We start from the raw sequence: 21,741 nt of genomic DNA, 5'->3' as shown, positions 1-21,741 counted from the left end.
CCATATCTCCGCAACCGTTACTTTGCGGACCCATGTTTATTGAGACTTTTCTGCTTATTTTGGTTCATACTATTACCTCCTTAAATATTTTACACTCTTGTTTTAACACCCTGTATATATATCTTTGCCATATACTTTAGTGTAGATAAATAAAGACCTTGGAATAATAAAATTTAAACAGTAATATTACTACCTGGCATTGGAGGACGTTTAGAATAAATTTCATAAACGCAGGGGAGCATTTGAAACAAAGTACGTAATGCCAGCACGAATTTACAGCGTTTAATCAGTCACGATATTATTAAAGCCCTAGTTGTGAATAGCACCCTCATGAATTTTACGCGAATGCATTTGTTGCATAATATATGAAATGCATTTTGGGAACGGGATATTATTGCTTTATATATTTATTTCTAACTACGTTGCTAGACTGCTTGAAAAATATTATCCAGCAGAATATTTTATACAGGGTGCTTCCGTTTTAATGAGCCGAACTTCGGTAGAGCGTACAGAGAAGGTCACTTTAAGCAAAATATTTTCAATGAACGTAAGAATGATTTTTTGCGTGGAGGAAATATTTGCTGATTGCTTTCTGTAAACTTGCCAATTTTGACGTTGATTGATTCACCAGTGGCGCACTGACAGGATGCATTTTACTATTTTCTAAAAACAATTTGTTAATCGAAATGGCAACATACGTGAACACACCTCAGTCATACTGAGGACATTCTGTATACTCTGCCGTATGACGAATAGATGCAGGCACCAGATACATTGTTATTTCCACTCCGTAGTACATTAAGAATGACAGGAAAGCTAAGTTTTTTGCTATCGCGTTGTCCTTCCGACCTGTAGCCATTATGTGTCAGGAGACCCGTCAATTTGTAACTTCGTTGGCGGAGAACAAAACTGGATTTGACAGGAATGAATGAGGAAAGGGGAAATATATAAACTTTATTGACCTACATAAATCCAGTATCTGTATTGTGACGTCTAAAGTAGATTCTCCTGAAATTAATGAATCGGCCGAGTATGGTCAGTAAAAACTAAAGAATACTTTATACACGGAAATCTTATTTGTTTTTTAGCAATTAACGACCTAATTAATCAAATGTTACTAAAAAGAATATTGGGAAGGAAAGGTATGAGGTGAGAATTGTAGCGAAATTTGAATTCCGTTAGATTTTAATTAAATTTAACATACATTTTATTCTCAATTTCACTTAATACTATAACCTCTTGGTAATATCACTTTGATTATACTCATACAAGTGCCTCGTATAACATCAGATATCGCAAACGAACAGTTTTTTCATTATTCGAAGCGCCATCTATCATGTATATTAGTTCACTCCTTGTAATACAGACAAACAAACAGGTAATTTTGATCTCTTTATAGGTTAAAGTTATTTTAACTATTCACCACTTTTGGGCAATAGAAACAAGCTTCACTGTTATCTCATTATGGAATTTAAAACTCAACAGTTTACCGTTTTAAATTTTCCAACTATGTTAAAGCAGCTGTTATCACAATATTTTTCGTGCATATACAGGGTGTTAAAAAAGAGTGTAAAATATTTCAGGAGATAATAGTATGAACCAAAATAAGCAGAAAAGTCTTAATAAACATGGGTCCGCAAAGTAACGGTTGCGGAGATATGGACCACTATTCGTTTTTCAAACATTTTATTTTATTAGGAATAAACCGACAAAGGAAGCTTTTAACAAACAAAAAACAAAGTTACAGAAGATGTTCAAAGTGCCCTCCGTCCATTTCCAAGCAGGCACGACATCTTCGTCTCAACGATATTCGAACTCTTTCGAAAACACCCTCCTTGGTTTGGATTTCTTGACACTTTTGATTAATCCGTAGCTGCAGCTCTTCCAGGCTATTTACAGGAGTACCATACACTAATGTCTTCAAATATCCCCAAACAAAGAAATCTAGAGGGTTCAGATCAGGCGATCTTGGAGGCCATAAAACAGGTCCGGCCCTTCCTACCCATCTATGTGGAAAAGTTTGGTGTAAATGCTCTCTAACGGCCATGGAAAAATGAGCTGGAGCACCATCATGCTGGAACCACATTTGTTGCCTCTGATTCAAAGGAATGTCTTCCAAAAACTCATACAGTGTGTTCTGCAGAAAGTTGAGGTAAGCAGCGCCTGTTAATCGGTTTGGTAAAACAACAGGACCTAGAAACCTGTCACCTACAATACCCATCCAAATGTTTAATGAAAAACGTGCCTGATGTCCAGATTCTATTAGAGCATGAGGATTTTCGTCGGCCCAAATATGCGTATTGTGAAAATTAAACACTCCATTTCTTGTGAACCCGGCCTCATCAGTAAAAAGAATGTTTGCAAGAAAACGAGGGTCTTCAGCATCATGACGTAGAAACCAGCGGCAAAAAACCAAACGTGCTTGATGATCATTTATTGGATTTAAGGCCTGTACTCGTTGCACATGGTATGGATAAAGCAGTTGCTCGTGAAGGATTCTCCAAACAAGAGGACCACTAATTCCTACCTCGGCTGATATTCTCCGCACACTCGTACCTGGATTCTGCTCTACCAGTGCTAGAATTTCTTCTTCTGCTCTAGGAGTGGATACCGACCTTGGTCTTCCGGATAAATGGCACTGTTTGCTCAAGGAACCGGTATCACGCAATCTTTGGTGAATTCTTCCAAACATGCGTTGTGAAGGAATCTGGCGATTTGGATAAGCGTCAACATAAAGACGTCGCGCTTCGGTGGCGTTCCCATTAGCACGACCATACATGAAATGCATGTCTGTTAATTATGCGTTAGAGTAACCAGCCATAGCGAAAGAAAACTTGTGCACCGAGAATAACTGTCAAATACGTACTGTTTATTTCTCTAAACATCAACCAACTATTATAAGAAAATACACAACGTTTTTGCAAAATAAAAAAAGGGGCTAAAAACATAAAACATTATATATCAGCGCAACCGTTACTTTGCGGACCCATGTTTATTGAGACTTTTCTGCTTATTTTGGTTCATACTATTACCTCCTTAAATATTTTACACTCTTGTTTTAACACCCTGTATATATATCCTTGCCATTTACTTTAGTGTAGATAAATAAAGACCTTGGAATAATAAAATTTAAACAGTAATATTACTACCTGGCATTGGAGGACGTTTAGAATAAATTTCATAAACGCAGGGGAGCATTTGAAACAAAGTACGTAATGCCAGCACGAATTTACAGCGTTTAATCAGTCACGATATTATTAAAGCCCTAGTTGTGAATAGCACCCTCATGAATTTTACGCGAATGCATTTGTTGCATAATATATGAAATGCATTTTGGGAACGGGATATTATTGCTTTATATATTTATTTCTAACTACGTTGCTAGACTGCTTGAAAAATGTTATCTAGCAGAATATTTTATACAGGGTGCTTCCGTTTTAATGAGCCGAACTTCGGTAGAGCGTACAGAGAAGGTCACTTTAAGCAAAATATTTTCAATGAACGTAAGAATGATTTTTTGCGTGGAGGAAATATTTGCTGATTGCTTTCTGTAAACGTGCCAATTTTGACGTTGATTGTTTCACCAGTGGCGCACTGACAGGGTGCATTTTACTATTTTCTAAAAACAATTTGTTAATCGAAATGGCAAAAATTAAATGACAATATCTAAATAAGTTACAAACATTGCCAAAGAGTTAAAATTATTGAAATAAATTACGAAAAAACTGTTGACTTGATCACATGATGACAATCTAAATAGTAACCAAAGCCACCTAATATTAATGAAGTTTGAGGATTCTATAAATGATGCCTTTAAGATATTAGCGTGTTGTTATTTTTTTTTTAGAAAATAATAAAATGAACTTAGTAAATACTGGTGAAATTATCAACGTGAAAATTTGTATGTTTGTAGAAAGTTATTTAAAATTAAATGTCAACATTTTGTGACACTTTTCGAAAAAACTAAATTCCTAATTATAGACGATTGAATGGCTTTATAGTTTACTTTATCCTTTTTTTTTAGCTTTGTTAACACTCATTAATTAATTATTTGAGATAACCTTAGTATCTTCTCTGTACCAAAATAAAATGAATTGAAGGAATCAGGACCATGCTAGGATGTAGGCGGTAAGCGGTCCTAATCTGGATAATGCGATTTAAAATCCTTTCTATCAGTGGCCTTTAGCTACAAAAACATAGGGGGCACTTAATCCGGTATGTGTCCCTTCAAAAATAATAACGTCGGGTAACTTTTGCGGTCTTCGTAGGAGAAGTTTTAATATGCATGAAAGCTTAGGTTATAATAACTTTGCTAACCTTAGAATAACTTTTATTCTCAGGAAATATATTATTTAAATTTAAAAAAATACTAACCAGATGTTCTCGTAAACTGTATGTACATTTTTATATTTTTACTGCTAATTTTTGTCAAAATTCATTATTGGAGGTGGAGGGTGACTATTTGCTACTTTTACTGTATTAAATTTTCTAAAATATAATTTTAACTACATTTAAAAAAATAATGCACTTTATTTACTTTTGTAAATTAATATCTTTTGCTTTTGTATTTAAAAAAAAATTATTTAGCCTTTAATTGTCGTAAAATACAGCAAACTAATTACTTTAAGGAAATTAAAATTGCTAATTAATCGAGATTTACTGAATTAGATTTTTTTAATGCTAAACGTTTTTTTATTGTTAATCTTTTTTTAGTGTTAACCTTTAACAAATATTCCTTCGTTTTTCTCGAAAAATGTGCATCTTTGCAATTTTTAATTAGAATAACTTTCCTCTGTATTATCCTTTGGGGTTTGCAAAGGCTTTAGGCTGTAAAAGAAATTTTGATTTCTTACACATTTTTCCATCAATTTTCCATCAAACCCGAAAGAATTTTGAACAAGATAACTTATTTGTTTATATGGAATTTCTGTACAAATTGGAGGTATTAAAGGGAGAATTTAATAACTAGAAATTTAAAATGAAATATATTTATTCCAGTAGTGTATACCAATCTCAGTGCAATACTTGAATTGTTTTAGCTCTAATATTCCAAATTGTTTTTATAAAGCCTTCTTTATGTATTTCTCCATTTATTTTCCTCATGTCGTAAGCTCGATCAGTTAAAATTACTCCAAGCACTTCTGAAGTAATTTATGCAAAACTGCATAAATTGAAACTATATCGATGCTTTCCTTGTTCAACTTATTATTTAAAGAGAATTTTTGCTGAACAACATTATGAGCATAATTCAGTTGAAACTGTTTATTTGTATTCAGTTTGATGTTAAAAAATAATTCGAAGAGTAACATATCTAACGTTAAAATGACATCTTATTTCTGAGGATGGGGGAAATAATATAATCTAATAAGTTATCATCAGAAACAACTCTACTTGGTCATTATTTTCAGAAAGATGCGAAAAATAAACATGTTGGTACCATCTTTCCTACCTAGAAAATTTATTTTTTTCTCCACTTAACCCATTAACGGCCAAAGGTGCGTAAACGCGCACCCTTTTATTTTAAATTTTTTTTTGAGATCATCCGTAAAATTCTATGCTTTCCTACCTACAGAATCTTACTCAACAGTCCAGAGAGTGTACTAGTATTTTTATTTAACTAAAAATAATATTGTTTTAATATTATTTTTTTAAAAGAAATTAGGATATTTAAAACTTTAGAACACATTTTGAAACAAATATTGTTCTAAGTTGGTAAAAACGAGCAGAGTATTTTTTTGAGCCAGGCGTAAATAAAATATCTATTTTGATACTCATGTAGTTTTTTTTTTACATAATATGTTATCAAAACGATGGTCATAATGATACATATATGTAGTGGATGCGTACGCGCACCTTTGGCCGATAGCGATTGACATATTTATGCATTCCTATGCAAGTCTGGACAAATCTTGGCATATAAAATACAGGACTTGTCAGAACAAGTGTTCTTTTGTGTAAAAAAGTGTAGTTTTGTATAAAATATTGTTTGAACTAAAGTTTCTTGTAATGCATAATAGTTATTTTTTTGGATACATCTAGTGCCAATATGAGGTAAGAGATTTTGTGTTGTATAGAAGAAGGTATAATTTTGTTTATATTATTACAGTCATTTGTCAAAATAGAAAATGAAAAGGGCACTAACCACTAAAGAGTTACTTGCTTTGTTAGAAGAGGATTCAGATTGTGAAAATGCTGAATCGGTTGATGTTTTTTATGTGTCGCCAGAAACAGATGAAATTACAGATGAGGAAAACTTTGACGAAAATATTATTGGAGAAGAGGGATTGTAGACGGATATTGCAGGAACGTATGCAATACAACCAAGTATAGATAGTGATTATGATTTGGAAGATGACGTTTTTAGTTTTTTATGTGAAAATGTTCAAAGTAAGCTGGATGCAAATGCACTTTACACTGTGCACACAACGAAATCTCAGGTAAAATTTCTTTCGGATTTAGCACTCTGTAGATACAGAAAACAGCGATGTTGCTTTAAATTCAGTATTCAACTGAACCCATGGAAGACCCTCTCAATCCGCTCTACCAGGTGAAGTCAAATTTGACATTATCGGGCATATTATATTATAGAGAGGTTAATAGTGCACGAAAAAAGTGTTTTCGCAAAAATAATACTATTTATTTGTGTAAAGTGCATTTGCATCCAGCTTACTTTGAAAATTTTCACATAAAAATCTAATTTAGTTAATTAATTTTAGTGCAGCCAAAGGTGCGTATACAGGTGATGGGAAGTTTCGATACTTTTGTGGACTCATTCATTCCAGGTTCAACCAGCACACGGAACGAGTCCGGCGGGTTCGTTCCTCGGAAAGAGATTGAATAGAGGCAACACGCAGTACAGTGCTGAGAGATGGGGCGCGCTATATAAATTCGATGCTTCAGCAACGGATTCATATGAACTTGAACAGCTGGTTATTAGATATTAGATACTCGGCGCTTGGTATTTAAATTCTTCACAATTTGTTCTTTTATATGATTATTATGCCATTGATGATACTTAAAATAATCCTACACACTTGAAAAAAGAGTACACAGTTAATACCTAAATGCAAATAAATTAAAAGTAATTATTTAAAAATGATTATATTTACATTTAGTAAATATAAATATTTACTTATTGGCAAAATATATAAGTAAAATAAAGTAAGTCACTTATTATTTTTAAATTTGTTAAATTAATGACTGGATAATACGAGTCGATGCGTTTAACTAAGACAAACCCATAAGATGAACATAAAATAAAAGGCAAATCGATTTAATCTATTGCCAGTCATTCAAAAAATGCATGCACTGTTTTGCTTATGAAAAAAAAGTAATTAAAAGTGAATTAAAACTAAATCATAATGAAAAATGATTATTTTTCATATTTCAAAGAGGGAATCGTAGAAATATATGTTTATATTTCTAAGCGAAGGCAAATATTTCGTTATGATAGGTGTACTTATACAAGAAAGAATATATAATATATACAAACTTTAAAAATTTAAATCTACTAATCAAAACAAAGAAAAGTATCGTAGGTACCATATAACATTTATTGCAGCTAACATAAGATTTACGATTTACACGTGCGCCAGACGCGGCGTGGTTCTCCGAGATCCGAAGTTTGTTTCTTCGGTATCGGTAGTTCCGGTACCTATTCGATACATGGAACGTGGAACGACTCGGATTGACTTTTCGGACTCGATTCATTTCGATCCTACCGCGAACTCGTTCCTTTGTACCGAATCCAGCCGGATTCACATCCGACATCACTACGGGACGTGTTTTTTTTTTCAAAATACTGTTTATGATTTTTTTCAATAGTCTTAATGTATGTGTTTTGAATATACCTACTTTAATAAAAAATATCATTAAAAAATGTGTTTTTCTTGTTTTGGTCAGTAATGGGTTTTAAACGTCCCTTTATGCAATTGGTCGCTAAACACGATTGCACCATATTTAGTTTTCGCAAATATTTCACATACACTAATCACACAAAAAAATTTAAGAAATTTTACTCTAAGGTATGTTTACGGTATTTTTTGTATCGGTACACCGGTGTACCGTTATTTGTTTTATCGGCTTTTGTCTGCACTAGCTTTATCTGCCTTGCGCACATCAGCGCAATTGATCTCTCTTTCTGGGGCCAGTCCATAGCTTACAAGAAAATTAACAGCTGCAAACAAACTACTTTAATAAATTTAAATCTACTTTACGCGGAATTTTTAAATGACAAATTCCGGATATTTTTTGTGTAAATTATGGCCTATGAATTGATGCCGTTACGGTACTGTTCGTAACGATGAATAAAGCAATAACCCCCCCGGGTTATAGAGCATTCACCCGGAACAGTCAAAAACGGTCGAATATATCCAGCCACTCACCGTAATTCGGTAATGAATATTCAATTTCCAGCATAGCGTTGCCGTCCACGTTGTCCAGTAGGGTGGTCACCTCCTCCGGCCGCATCCTGGACGTCGTGATCCCATTCACGCTGTATATCCGATCGCCGGGCATTAGCTGGTCGCTGGTCAGGGCTACGGAGCCCGGCCGGAAGGACGCGATGCTCGGACACGGGTCCACCTCGGAGTTCCCTGAAACAGAGCGGCCGGCGGTGAGTCCTGATTTATCGCAAGCTGCAATTAGCAGGTAAATGACGAGGAAATAAGGGCGGTTGCGGGGGAGGGGGAGGTTTTACGGGGTCGTGGAAGTGAGGCCTGAAGATGGCCCACAACTTTTCCGAATTGGAAGTAAACTGATTGTGAGAAAATGTTCTGATTTCGGTAGCACACAATATTTGGCTTTATTTGATAAGTGAAGTTATAGTGGTTTGGTCTTCAAGTGAGGACAAAACTCTACTTTATTCTACTAATTTCGCTGGTAACACGAGACACAACCGAGCAGGAACTAGGCTTCAACACTTCTGGTTCGTGCCTCGAAATGTTTTCGGTTTTATACTTGCCCCCAGGTACCTACTTTTATTACCCTGTCCTAATTAACACTTATCCGGGTCATTGCCTACTCGGTTTGTGCTTATGTACCCTAATAAACAACATCTAATTTATGTTTACAGCCTACTTATTCTAATCTCATTTGCTAAATATATTTATTTGGGATAATCTCGGATAATTCAAAGTATAATTTATGTGGTTCGTAAATTCCCAGAAAGCAAAATATATTTATTGGGGCAGGTATTAAATATAATTCTAGCGTACCACTACAAAATGTTACATATTTTCGTTTAAAAAATATATTCGTTAGTAGCTCTGGCATTTTTTAACTCTACTGTAAAGGTATTAAACTAATTCAAATAAGTTCAAAAAATTTCCTCTAAAGGATTTTATGATTTAACACTATAACAATTTTTTTCTATGCCATTCGATTGATTATTATTTGAAATAATGAAAAGTGGCTTCCGAAATTTTGTTTTACGACTAATTGTAAGATAAAAAATGACATTCGCTTGGTGAAATTGTTACAACTCTTTTATTAAAAATATAGGACAACAATTTTCACACCCAAAAACCAGACCTCACTTGCCCGAGGGTTTTTGGTCCGCAGAATCCAGGTCCGGCGTCACAATTTGCTCCTATACGTCACGTTTTCGAGATATTCTAACCTAAAAGTGCAAAAAACACGTTTTTTTCTGCGCACGAATAACCTTTGGATAAGTTAGGTCTAATTTTTTAGTGTGATCTTTTGTTAAATTTTGTTGCCCTGTTAAATTAAAAAATATATCTATACAATATATTTCTCTGAAAAAATAGTTTACATTTTTTAGAGTATATTTAAAAAAAAAACTATAAAATTCATTCATTTTTCTGCTGATCATTTTTCAAATTTCTGAAATCGTTCCTTAACTTAACTGTTAATTTTAATAGTACAGGAAAAAGTCAGTAATCATTTTTATGTAGAATTTTATGCTCTACAACTTTTATAAGAAACTTTTTTTTAGTTCTTACCCCGTTTGAGTTATCTTGAAAAACCCATCTTTTTCCACCCCTGGCCGGGGGTCGAAAAAAGTTACTGTCACTTATTGTTATTATATACATATCTCAAACTAACTTGTATCAAAAATTCAGGCAAGTTGACCAAAATTGCGATTTAAAGGCTCATTTTATTGGACTTACCTATCACGAATGTGTTTTTGTATTAATACGTATGTCACAGCACCATGAAAAAGTATCTGGTCCAAAATACCAGACCATGTTTTAGGGGTCGCTGAATCCGAATCTGAGGTAACGTTTAACTCGATCAAGTCAGGGTTAAGGTCAATCCAAGATCATATCGCGAAAAAAGTTAATGCAGAAAATTTGACCACTCATATACGCTTTTGGGGTCGCTGATCCAGCGTTAGTTTTTCAAAATTCAAGATGGGGGATCCAATATGGAGGACCGGATACTAAAAATTTTAAAATATATTGTCAAATTCTATATGAAATTTTAAGGAAAAAGTGTTTATTTTTTGATTAGAAGCATATTTTCCAAGAAAAAAATTTATGAATATTGGAATATTCTAATTTATTGTTAAATCAAAAAAACGTAAGAGGAATTCACTCCGCAGATTTTTTGGCACTATAAAATTTCATGTAGAATTCGACGATATTTTTTATCTCAATATTTTATCATTTTTAATACTCGGATCGTCGTATTGGATCCGCCATCTTGAATTTTGAAAATGTAACGCTGGACCTTGATCTTGACTTGATGGGTTAAACAGACCCCATATTCGGATTCTGGGACCCCAAAAACATATATAGACATGATGGTCTGGTGTTTCGGACCAGTTACTAAAAACCAATCTGTGAAATACCTACAAATCTGTTGGACAAATATTCATATTATGACACGACAGGTTTTTTATATAAAACTACTGAAAATTAAAAAATGGCGAAATGAGCGTTCAATCTTTTGAAAATATAAAAAAAATTGAACATAAACTCAAGTCAACATTGCTTACATATCAATATAAAGCTTTATTGTTTTCCAGGACGCATTGTTTGTTACAAGATTAGTTATACCTACATTTTCCCTGCACTTTTACAATGGAAACAAACAGACCCTCTCGCATTACTTTCTGGTAAAAAAGTACGCCTTTCAGATTGCGCTTTAATCATTCAGATGGTCCTGGCTACAGAAAGAATTCATGAAAGGACGACTGCCTCGCTATGCCGTACAAATTGCATTCTATTAATCCTCTAGATCTTTTGCATGCTGTTTACCGTTAGGATTTATTGCAAGGGTATATTTTCCATTGGAATCGGAGAAGTGCAACAAATGGAAATATATTTATTTCCGGTGCATATGAAATTCTTGTTGCTGTATGTCCCCAACTGGAAAAGGAATATTTATTGCGTCATATAATCCTTAGAAGTACATGTCCCAAAAAAACTGAACGAGCTATAATTGCTTCATTTTTTGTCCACTTAATAAATACGTGCCACATATACGGACGTGCTAATGTATGTTATATGTCGTACGTATATACGTCTAGTATTCTAAAATAATTACTATAAAATTTGTAAATATCTTCAAAGGTATTTTAAAAATCTTCTAAAATACTGTGACAGAAGCTGTACTTTATAAAAATTTAAAGCAATTTATTTTAAAAAAATAGAAAGCAGAATATATTTCACAGAATTATAGTAAAGTTTAATGCCCTATATCGAACATAAATTATTTGGAAATATATGAGCCATACTGCAGTTGTATAAATCGTATTCAACAGCGCTACAATCGTACACATTTTTAACATAATTTTTTTCCGTGTAATTCCAAAACTCTTTAAATTTACGCGGATGTAGCAGGACTGGGCGGAAACTAATTAAACAAAATAGAACTGGAAAAGTAATGATACAGTTTAAATGGCTCTCTTTCGGACCAATTTCCAAACTGAAATTCAGTTTTTATGCAGTCCCAATATCACTGCCTCCAACTCTTTAATCGACGTTGAATAAAATTTGCGTTTCGGGCCCTAAATCCAATTAAACTCTGCCGAGGTTGAATGAAGGGACGGAAAAAGAATGCTTGAACTAACGGCTCCTATATTGGATTATTTTAGGTTACCACCACAGACCCTGCTGGTACTTGCTTGACCCAGAACGGAACACGAAAAATATGAACACATTACGCAACTGTAGCAGCGTTGATTGTACAGTGTGTCCTTACGAGCCATCCTAGATTCTTAAAGTCAATCTACGAAGATTTCCGCTAATAACACAGGTCAACATCTGATCTAAGAATAATCACCGGACCTGACCAGGGTACTTATTGTTTTTTTGAATCGCTGATTTCGAATCCGAGGTTGGCTAAATGGCCAAAAATGGTCTAAAAAATCTGAAAAAATTCATAGGTATGTTTTTGGGGTAGCTGAGTTCAATGCCGCTGCTATTTTTACCATTCAAAGACATCTAAAGGTCGTATCAAGGTCATTTGGAGGTCAAATCGAGAAATATGGTCTAAAAAAATCTGAGAAATGTTATATTTATTTTTTTATAGAGTTTTTGGAGTAGCTGAGTTAAAGTCCGCTGTCAGTTTCACCCCTGAAGGACATATGAAGGTCATTTGAAGGTCTAATCGAGAAAATCGTACTAATAAATCTGAAAAATTTATACGTATGTTTTTGGGCTAGCTGAGTTCAAAGCCGCTGTTATTTTCACCATTTAAGTACATCTAAAGGTCGTGTCAAGGTCATGTCTAGGGCATTTGTAGGTCAAATCGAGAAAATCGGTCTAAAAAATCTGAAAAATGTATACGTACGTATACGACTCCTGACCGAATGAGGCGAAAACATAAAGGAGGTTAGCCAGTTAAGGCATTTTTCCGGTCAGTTAGGTAGAAATATAAGCGTGTCCAGCCAGTTAAGGCAAGACGAGTGAATGTTCCGACCAGTTAAGGCAGGAAAAAGAGTGTGTCAAGCCACTTAAGGCAAGACGACTATATGTCCCGGCCAGTTAAGGCAAGAATATAAGCGCGTCCAGACAATTAAGTCAACACGACTGAATATCGGAACATTCACTCGTCTTGCCTTAACTGGCTGGACACATTCTTGTTCATACCTTAACTCGCTAGGACATTCACTCGTCTTGCCTTAATTGGCTGACCACGCTTATATTTCTACCTAACTGACCGGAAAATTGCCTTAACTGGCTAGCCTCCTTTATGTTTTCGCCTCATTTGGTCAGGAGTCGTATACATACGTATACATTTTTTCAGATTTTATAGACCGATTTTCTCGATTTGACCTACAAATGACCTCGACATGACCTTGATACGACCTTTAGATGTACTTAAATGGTGAAAATAACAGCGACTTTGAACTCAGCTAGCCCAAAAACATACGTATACATTTTTTCATATTTTTAGTACGATTTTCTCGATTAGACCTTCAAATGACCTTGATATGACCTTCATATGACCTTCAGATGTCCTACAGGGGTGAAACTGACAGCGGATTTTAACTCGGCTACTCCAAAAACATACGTATAAATTTTCTCAGATTTTTTATACCATATTTCTCGATTTGACTTCCAAATGACCTTGATACGACCTTTATATGTCTTTGAATGGTAAAAATAGCAGCGGATTTGAACTGGGCTACCCCAAAAACATACGTATGAATATTTTCAGATTTTTTTAGACAATTTTTGGCTATTTGACCTTCAAATGACCTTGAACCTGACGTGATGGAGCTTGGCCAACCTCGGATTCGGAATCAGCGATCGAAAAAACCTATAAGTACCCTGGTCAGGTCCGGTGATTATTCTTACATCAAATGTTGACCAGTGTAATCTACCTATATGCAAAAATGCACAGTAAGGCCGCTTTGAGGCGCCAAAGTTTTTGAAAAATATCAATAATAATATAATCAGTTATAAAACGGAAAATAAATCGTTGAAGCATTAAAGTGAAATTTGGTACCTAGGCCAGGAAATATAGGATTGGGCGCGACTTTTTGTTTCGGTAAGCTGAATTTATCACTATAGATGTTAAATATTATGTACAATAACATATTAGTTTCCACAGTTTATTAAATATCAAGAATATTTACGACCAAAAGCAAACAGTGGTCTAAAGTTATTCAATTTGAATGTTTTATTTTCTAAACAAATAAATAATATACTTATTTTTGTTTAAATTTTTATATTAATTAAAGTTATACAGAACAAATGGGCAATAATAATTATGTAATTTTTGAAACTTGCAACAGCAGCAAGAATTGGGGGGTGCGTGGCCCCTCTGACCCCCTCTGGCTACGCCCATGAGAGCATCTGTGACGTCATATCATTCGACTGGCTCGACCAGACAATTCAATGTTCTATGAGCTATTGTCTTAAGCTATTTATTTGTGGGTATAGTTTTATTTTTTCCCTGTTTGCGTCAAAATAATCAGTGATTATTATTAGTGAACTATTTTTGCATAATCAAAAATACTCATGCAATTGAATTGAGAAATCTGGCGCAAGAAGGGGATAAGTTCATTTGTTTGAAAATATTTCTGCAGATATAAGTTTAAAAATGTACTCTTTCATGCGGTACAAATATGGAATTTGTAGGTTTAATCGAAATTGAATTACAAGATAAAATCATATATCCCCTTCTTGTATTACAAATGCGTTGTTTTGTCGCGCTCGCTTACCTTGTAAGTTTACTTTTTACCAGACACCCTGTATCTTTCGACTTAGATTTCTTTAATAGTAATTGTATCTAAAGTATCTGCAAAAAAATTAAGTGGGGTCTATAAGTAGATATAAACAAAACGAAAAGCCCAACTTTTCATGCTGCCAACAGTTATCTGACTCAGAGTAGTAAAGATAAATATATCACCCGTCAATGAGTAATCCATTCTAATGAGCACATCGAAATGTGAAACAGTCAAATACAGGGTCGGAAAGTCCCCATGGTTCATCGGCCGTTACGTAAGAGCGATAAAGTAAGTCATATAAATCCATGCGATAGAGAAGGATGGCTATAATGAAGGCGTCTCATAGTCACCGCCCATTTCTCCCTTCCACAAATAAGATTCACTTCCACTTGTAATTCAGCGACCGGCGGTCTTTGTTTTCGCCTTGTCTTTTTTTTGCCTTTTCTGTAATAGATGTACAATTTCGACTTCGGTTTTTTTTACGAAAGTGATAACAATTCGCAAAAAACCAATGTAACGCAAGAAATACTAAATTTATACCATTGGCGTACTTAACTCGAATGACTGACATTTTTACCGTTACTAATTGTTTGTACATAAGTTTCAACTTTAAAATCAAAAGTCTTAATTAGTATTGGGCGGAATTATAAAATTTAAAGTCTGTTGTAAACAGAATTGTAAGAGTTTTCAAAAGAAATATTATTCAACCCCCAATGCCATTTAAATATTTTGGGGTGATGCTTACCCTTGCTTGGGGAGTGAAAGTGGCGGAGTCAAAAATACCAGCAAAGAATAATAATAATAATATCTCTACTCCTCATTCTAATTACGAGAATTAGCCCAGAAGTCGGAGACTTGTGCGGGAGAGGAGGCGGCATATTATTATTACGCAGGCCGCATTTGCGCCCAGGAACGACTTATGTTGGTAGGCCCTAACCACCATTCAGTGCAGGAATGAGGGAAACCTGGAAAACCTCATTAATTAGGGGGGTGGTCAAATGCCAACCGGTGTCAATCTCTCACATTGACCCAAGCCAACATTCTTCCACCCTACCATACCTGCACAGAGAGCGCCAATCCTCCGTACAAGTATAGATAATCTACGGTCACCGGCCGCGGGATTCGAAACCCGGGCAGTTCGACACATCGATTTAAGTACTGACGCCTTAAACCGTGCGGCTATCGACCGATGTCCCCCTTTAAACTAAAATCGACGGGTCTGAGCGCTTTTCTACAATCTGGACGCGGTTCCTGAAAATGGCTCTGTTTCGTTTTCATTTGGCCACCCTGTATATTAGGTATGTATTCACAGAACTTATGAGATACAACATTTGTGAAATTATCTACTATTACAATAAATATATATGAAGATTATTTACATTTTTTGGAAATTATTTATATGCTAAAAATTGTAAAAGAATTGGTTATATAATTTTTTATATACAAGATGATTTTTGTAATGATAAGAGTATTTTTTTTATAAAGTGAAAAATATAAAAAAAATACAATTTTTAGTACCATAGGTACATCAATACGTCAGGTATATGTTTACATATTATAAACTGGGCAAAAAAATCTAAGGGGCAGAAAAATTTTCAAATTTTTTTAGTGATTTTTGAAAGACTGTAACCTCGTGAATAATGGTCGTATCGGGAAAAAAAAGAAGTATCTTGAAGCTTGAAGAATCTAGTTTTGAAATCTTGAGATGAAAAATTAAGCTCCAATTTGTTTTTTTTATTTTTTGTACGATTTTTCATTGAGATATCGGCTATTGAGAGAAAAGTCATCTTTTTTTTATCATCGATATCTCATGAACTAATGATCGTACAGCGAAGGGAAAGTGGGTTTTAGAAATCTGAAGCAATCCTCTTAAAGGGCCTTTCGATATGTTTGAGAAAAAAAAAAAATATTCTCAGCATTAATTGCAAGAAGTGCAAAAACGACTTTATCTGCTATTTTGAAAAAAAATTTTTAGCTCAATACTTGCCCACAAGGCCTGTAAATTTTGAAATCGATCGCTCTAACCATTTTCCTTTCCTGAATCGTCAAACTTTTATAAAAAATTAAAGAAGCAGGTTTATTGCTCCTTAATCATCAATTAATGAATAAGGTGAAATACATTTTTTGCAATATTTTTCTCACAATTTCGTGTTAAATACTCATCAAATATTGGAAAAAAAAATAAAAATATTGAAAAAAATTCAAATTTTTCAATTTTTTTTTAAGTTTCAAAAAATACTTTTTTTCTCCACATTTGAAACATTCAATGTAAAGTTATAAAATAGAAGACGCAAAATTTTTTAACTCGAAAAATTTTGAATTTTTTCTTTGTATATGGGGTTAAAACAATGCGAGATAATTATAGAAAACGTTTTTAGAAAATAATTATTTTACACAAACTGTGAATCATATAAGTAGTCAAAGTAAAGACAAAACTAAAACCATCAACAGTTAACAAACCTGCCTCTATTAAAAAGGAAGAACACGTATCATATGTGTAGAGATTGAAACAGTCTCATTAAAGTTAATAAAATAAGTCAGTTCAATAGCAGACCCAAACAATGAGCTGTTCACGTACCTAAGGTGGAATTTCATTCCACGTATAGTTCATCCAATATACCATACGAGTTTATACATACCTATCTCTGAAATACCGCAGAATTTAACCAGGTTTAATTATATTTCAATGTACCCCCACATATTAATTTAGATTACATCGAATTCGCGAATTGAGAGATGAGGTAATTATTAATATCCGATAGCAAATAGTCATACTGCAAATGCGAATTCGTGTACCATCCGGCTACAACCCGATTTTTTAATTTCAACCGAAACATAATACTGTGTTGAATTAATTTAAGTAAAAACGTAGTTCACCTCATCAGTGATGGCCAATTTTAGCAAACTGCAAAGCAACATTGATTTTCCTTCCATTTTATTTGGTTTAAAAAATATACCAGTAATAATTGATTAAGGAGGTTTATCGGATACGGAGGTACGTCTAAAGTCTAACGAAAGTTTCTGTAGATTCGCTAGTGACTAAAGTAGTAAGCCTTTAGATTTGGCAACGTTGCACTTGGCTGGCGCGCTCGGCTCGGCGTTCGCTCGCTCCCGTTCGATCATTCTGTTTGATTGGACACCTGCGAATTTCAAATAATACGCTACGTCGAGACCCCGGCGTTGCCGCTATCACGCATATGGAGGATGAGTTAGCTAACGACAGCAGTTTGAAGGAGAATTATTATAAATTATGTATCCTTAGATATCGGTTTCCTATTTATACAAGTTGGTGTGGAAAATGTTTGTCAATTGTTGCGCATTCTAAGTGGAAAGACCAAAAAAATCTGCATTCTCATAAGACCTTGTAGTAAGTCGTGAAAAATTATTTTATTAATATCTCGTCTCTTAGGTATCCAAATTAGTCCAATTTTTTTTTGAGGATTTTCTTCATATTAATAAGCTTATATTATTTTTTTTTATGAATATTTGTTCGTCAATTCCAAATCAGATAAACCTCCTTAAGAAAATGTCTCAAAACTACAGAACGGTAGACGTGATTCACTGTTATTGAATGTTATACAGAGTGTTTCAGCAAAAGCACAGTAACTGTTATTATCAAACCTAACCTCAAAAACTGAGTTGATTTTTTTTTTTGAAGGCGTTTAACGTGTCTTGTAGTTATATCTGTTAGAATTTGCAGACTGTGATGTGTACTTATTAAATAGTTGTAGTTATTAATTTGATGTGCTAAGGTATAAATCAATATTTTTCTGAAATCGTTTCAGAAGTGTGTACCTACTTTTTCGGTCTAATTTCAGACCCCGAAATACTGTGTTCTACTATGCCCTCTGTATTTACCTGCATTTGGGAAATTTAAAAACTGCAATAAATTGAGGCATTTTACCAAACTGATGTATTCCTACTGCAACTTTTCCCATTTGAACATTTAGGGAAATAGCAGCAACTAAAACGATTTTGAACGATTTTGGCTTTTATCACAACAATAAATAAACAATGATTGTCAAGGAAACGACTTCATAAGCATTTAGATTGTCATGCAATGCTAGGTATGCATTAATAAAAATGACTTAGTTCATATCAATTACTAAATATTGTTTGGGATTTCGGAAAAAATACTTAGTATCAATTCACGAGCGGCGAGGGAGAATAGTTCCGTAGCTTTGGAGGTCATTGGTCTCGGAAGACAATCTGTCCATTTCCACTTAAGTTTCTAAACACGTTATCAAAAAAACTGAAATCAGTGGTTTGTTTTCTTCCCCAAATTAATCTTACATCCTTTTATCTGCACTGTATGATACGTGATAAACGTGTAGGGGCTATTATTCATTGAGATTAAATGGAGGGAAATAAAGAACACACGTAAAAAATTAATATCCGCACTAATTCTGTTGGACGCTGTAATAAGCTGTAAAATGAAATGTTGCACAATAACTGTCATATCGTATAATTGCACATAATGAAACGTAACAGTTTACTTAAAAGCGTTTCAGTGGACGGTTCAGATTTTATACAATACGCTAAACGTGTAGATGTGTAGATTCATATTCGAGTTATTGTTTGCTTTGGAAAAATGTTTGCTTCAGCCAAAAAAAAGTTGGGGAGATCAAGGAACCTTTATGGCGGATTCTGCATCATACATTAATAAAAAATTTCATATTAACATGTAACGGGGAAAGTTTTGTTTTGGAGATACAGGGTTTTCAAGTGTACTTCAAGTTACAGGAAATAATGTAAATAACACTTCGTTTTATTCATGACGAAAATGATTCATTGAATTAATGTGTTCGTTATTTCAAAAACAACTTCACACAGCAATAGATATTTATACAGGATGATTTGTAATGAATGAGCCATACAATATTAAGTAAACAGATTTTTTGTTGTTGTATGTTTGTTATTATTAACTTTTGCACTAATAGGCTATTGAATATAGGATTTATAGGAATAGGAATTTATTACATGAATCGTTCAAATGGTCATTTTAGATGAAAAAACCGCGGAGTGCTATTAAATTAGAGAGTGGAAACTGGAGATAGGGGTGAAAATGCACCCCTTTCAGTTTTTTAATTGTAGCTCGAAAACGAAGCAAAATTTCGCTATAGTTCATAGGAAAAATTATTTAGATAATTGAATTTCTCATGGAATTAGCTTATTTAAAAAATTTAAAAGGAAAATTTTATGCAAAAAATCGTTAATAAACAATTTGGAAAATAGCAAAAAATTCGATTTTTTAAAATTTTTTAATAAAATAATTTAGTAAAAACTTGAGAATTTAAGTACAATAAAGTTTATTAATAATGTATACAACGTGTCGCAAAAGTATGGAAACAGCACAATAACTTTCGAAAAATGCATTTTGAGGAAAAATGATTCAGACAAAAGGACATATCTCAACGTAAAATTTTCCGCTCTTTTCATTTCCGGGGTCAAAAGTAGGGCATCCCACATGATAAAATTTACTTGACCTTGAAATAACCTTGAAGGTCAAGGTCAAGGTCAAATCTAGGGTCACCATTGAATAACCAGGGAAAAATCCTAAATCTTTGTCTACATCATTTTTCCTCAAAATGCATTTTTCGAAAGTTATTGTGCTGTTTCCATACTTTTGGGACACCCTGTATACAGTGTATTTTGACAAGAGAAACTCTTTTGATTTTGACTTTATCGAAAGATGTCAGTCTTTATAAAAAGTTCTGCCCCTCGAAAAAATTAGATTGTCATATAAACATCTTAGATTAGATATACAGGGTGCTCATAAATTAAAAAAATACGAAAATACTCAAGCGAGAAGTACCATTATTTATTATTTTACACAACATTTTTATAAAACAAATCTGTTTGTAACCTTCAAATTTCATAATAAAAATATCAATTCTGACTTTTACTTTATATGTATAGCTACTTCCCACCTCAAAAATTGAAATTTTGATTTTAAAATTTGTATTAGGACATTATTATAAACAGATTTGTTTTATAAAAATGTTGTGTAAAATAATAAATAATGGTACTTCTCTCTTAAGTATTTTCGTATTTTTTTAATTTATGAGCACCCTGTATATCTAATCTAAGATGTTTGTATAACAGTTTCATTTTTTCGAGGGGCAGAACTTTTTATAAGGAGTGACATTTTTCGATAAAATCAAAAACAAGAGTTTCTCCTCTTGTCAACATACACTGTATATACATTATTAATACACTTTATCCACGACTATTGTATAATGTACCCATTATACGTCTGTTTGCTCGACCTTAATAATACCCATTAATCACGGCAGTGATTAATGAGTCATTAATCACTACTGTCAGATGCTTCCTTAATTTAGCTATAATCCGTTTTTAAAATTTTATCGTGTAAACCACTAAATATTTTCAATTCAGTGCTGTACATATAAAAAAAAATAAAAAAGTGAATTTTCTTAGACCGGATTCGAACCCGGGACCCGCGGTTGGAAGGGAAAGAGCATCTACACTGAGCCATCAGCGACTTCATTTGTGCGAGTCGTATATCTGTTTCTTAACATACCATGTTTTTCGAAACATTTCAAAAAAAAACTTCAACAAAAATATTTAGTAGTCGTGGATAAAGTATAGTATTCTACTCCCGTATAATGGGTATTATTCACTCGGTGATTTAGGCCACTCGCCTGCGGCTCGTGGCCGTAAACTTCACCTCGTGAATAATACCCATCATTATACGCTCGTTGAATAATATACTATTATTGTACTTAAATTCTCAAGTCTTTACTAAATTATTTTATTAAAAAAGTAAAAAAAATAAAAAATCTCATATTTTGCTTTATTTAAATTTGTTTATTGTGTATTGTAAAAATACTCTACGACCTCTCGTTTTGAAGGAAATTTTATCTACTTTTTTTTCTATGAAGCAATGCCTATACCTATCTTTATTCAAAAAAAAAAACTATAGGCAAAAAAGTAAAAAAAATCAGAAAATCGAATTTTTTGCCATATTCAAATTGTTTATTAACGATTATTTTGCATAAAATTTTCCTTTTAAATTTTTTAAATAAGCTATTTCTATGGGAAATTCAATTCTCTAAATATTTTTTTCTATGAAC

The 21,741-nt window shown here is 33.5% G+C and overlaps 1 protein-coding gene across 2 annotated transcripts in view; it reads right to left on the bottom strand.

Annotated features, from left to right (window-relative positions):
- The window catches only part of LOC108917147 (glutamate receptor-interacting protein 2), a 170,915-nt gene that overhangs the window by 99,087 nt on the left and 50,087 nt on the right, over nt 1-21,741 (bottom strand). For both annotated transcript variants that reach the window (XM_023454247.1, XM_018723619.2), the window contains exon 2: nt 8,385-8,594. In XM_023454247.1, the coding sequence (XP_023310015.1) occupies nt 8,385-8,594 (210 nt within the window). The remainder of the gene's footprint in view (nt 1-8,384; nt 8,595-21,741) is intronic.

This window comes from Anoplophora glabripennis, unplaced genomic scaffold, assembly GCF_000390285.2.
Source record: "Anoplophora glabripennis isolate ALB-LARVAE unplaced genomic scaffold, Agla_2.0 scaffold85, whole genome shotgun sequence".
Classification (NCBI taxonomy): Eukaryota; Metazoa; Arthropoda; class Insecta; order Coleoptera; family Cerambycidae; genus Anoplophora; species Anoplophora glabripennis.
The sequence above is the reverse complement of the archived record's forward strand: the minus strand, read 5'-3'. Positions and strand labels throughout refer to the sequence as shown.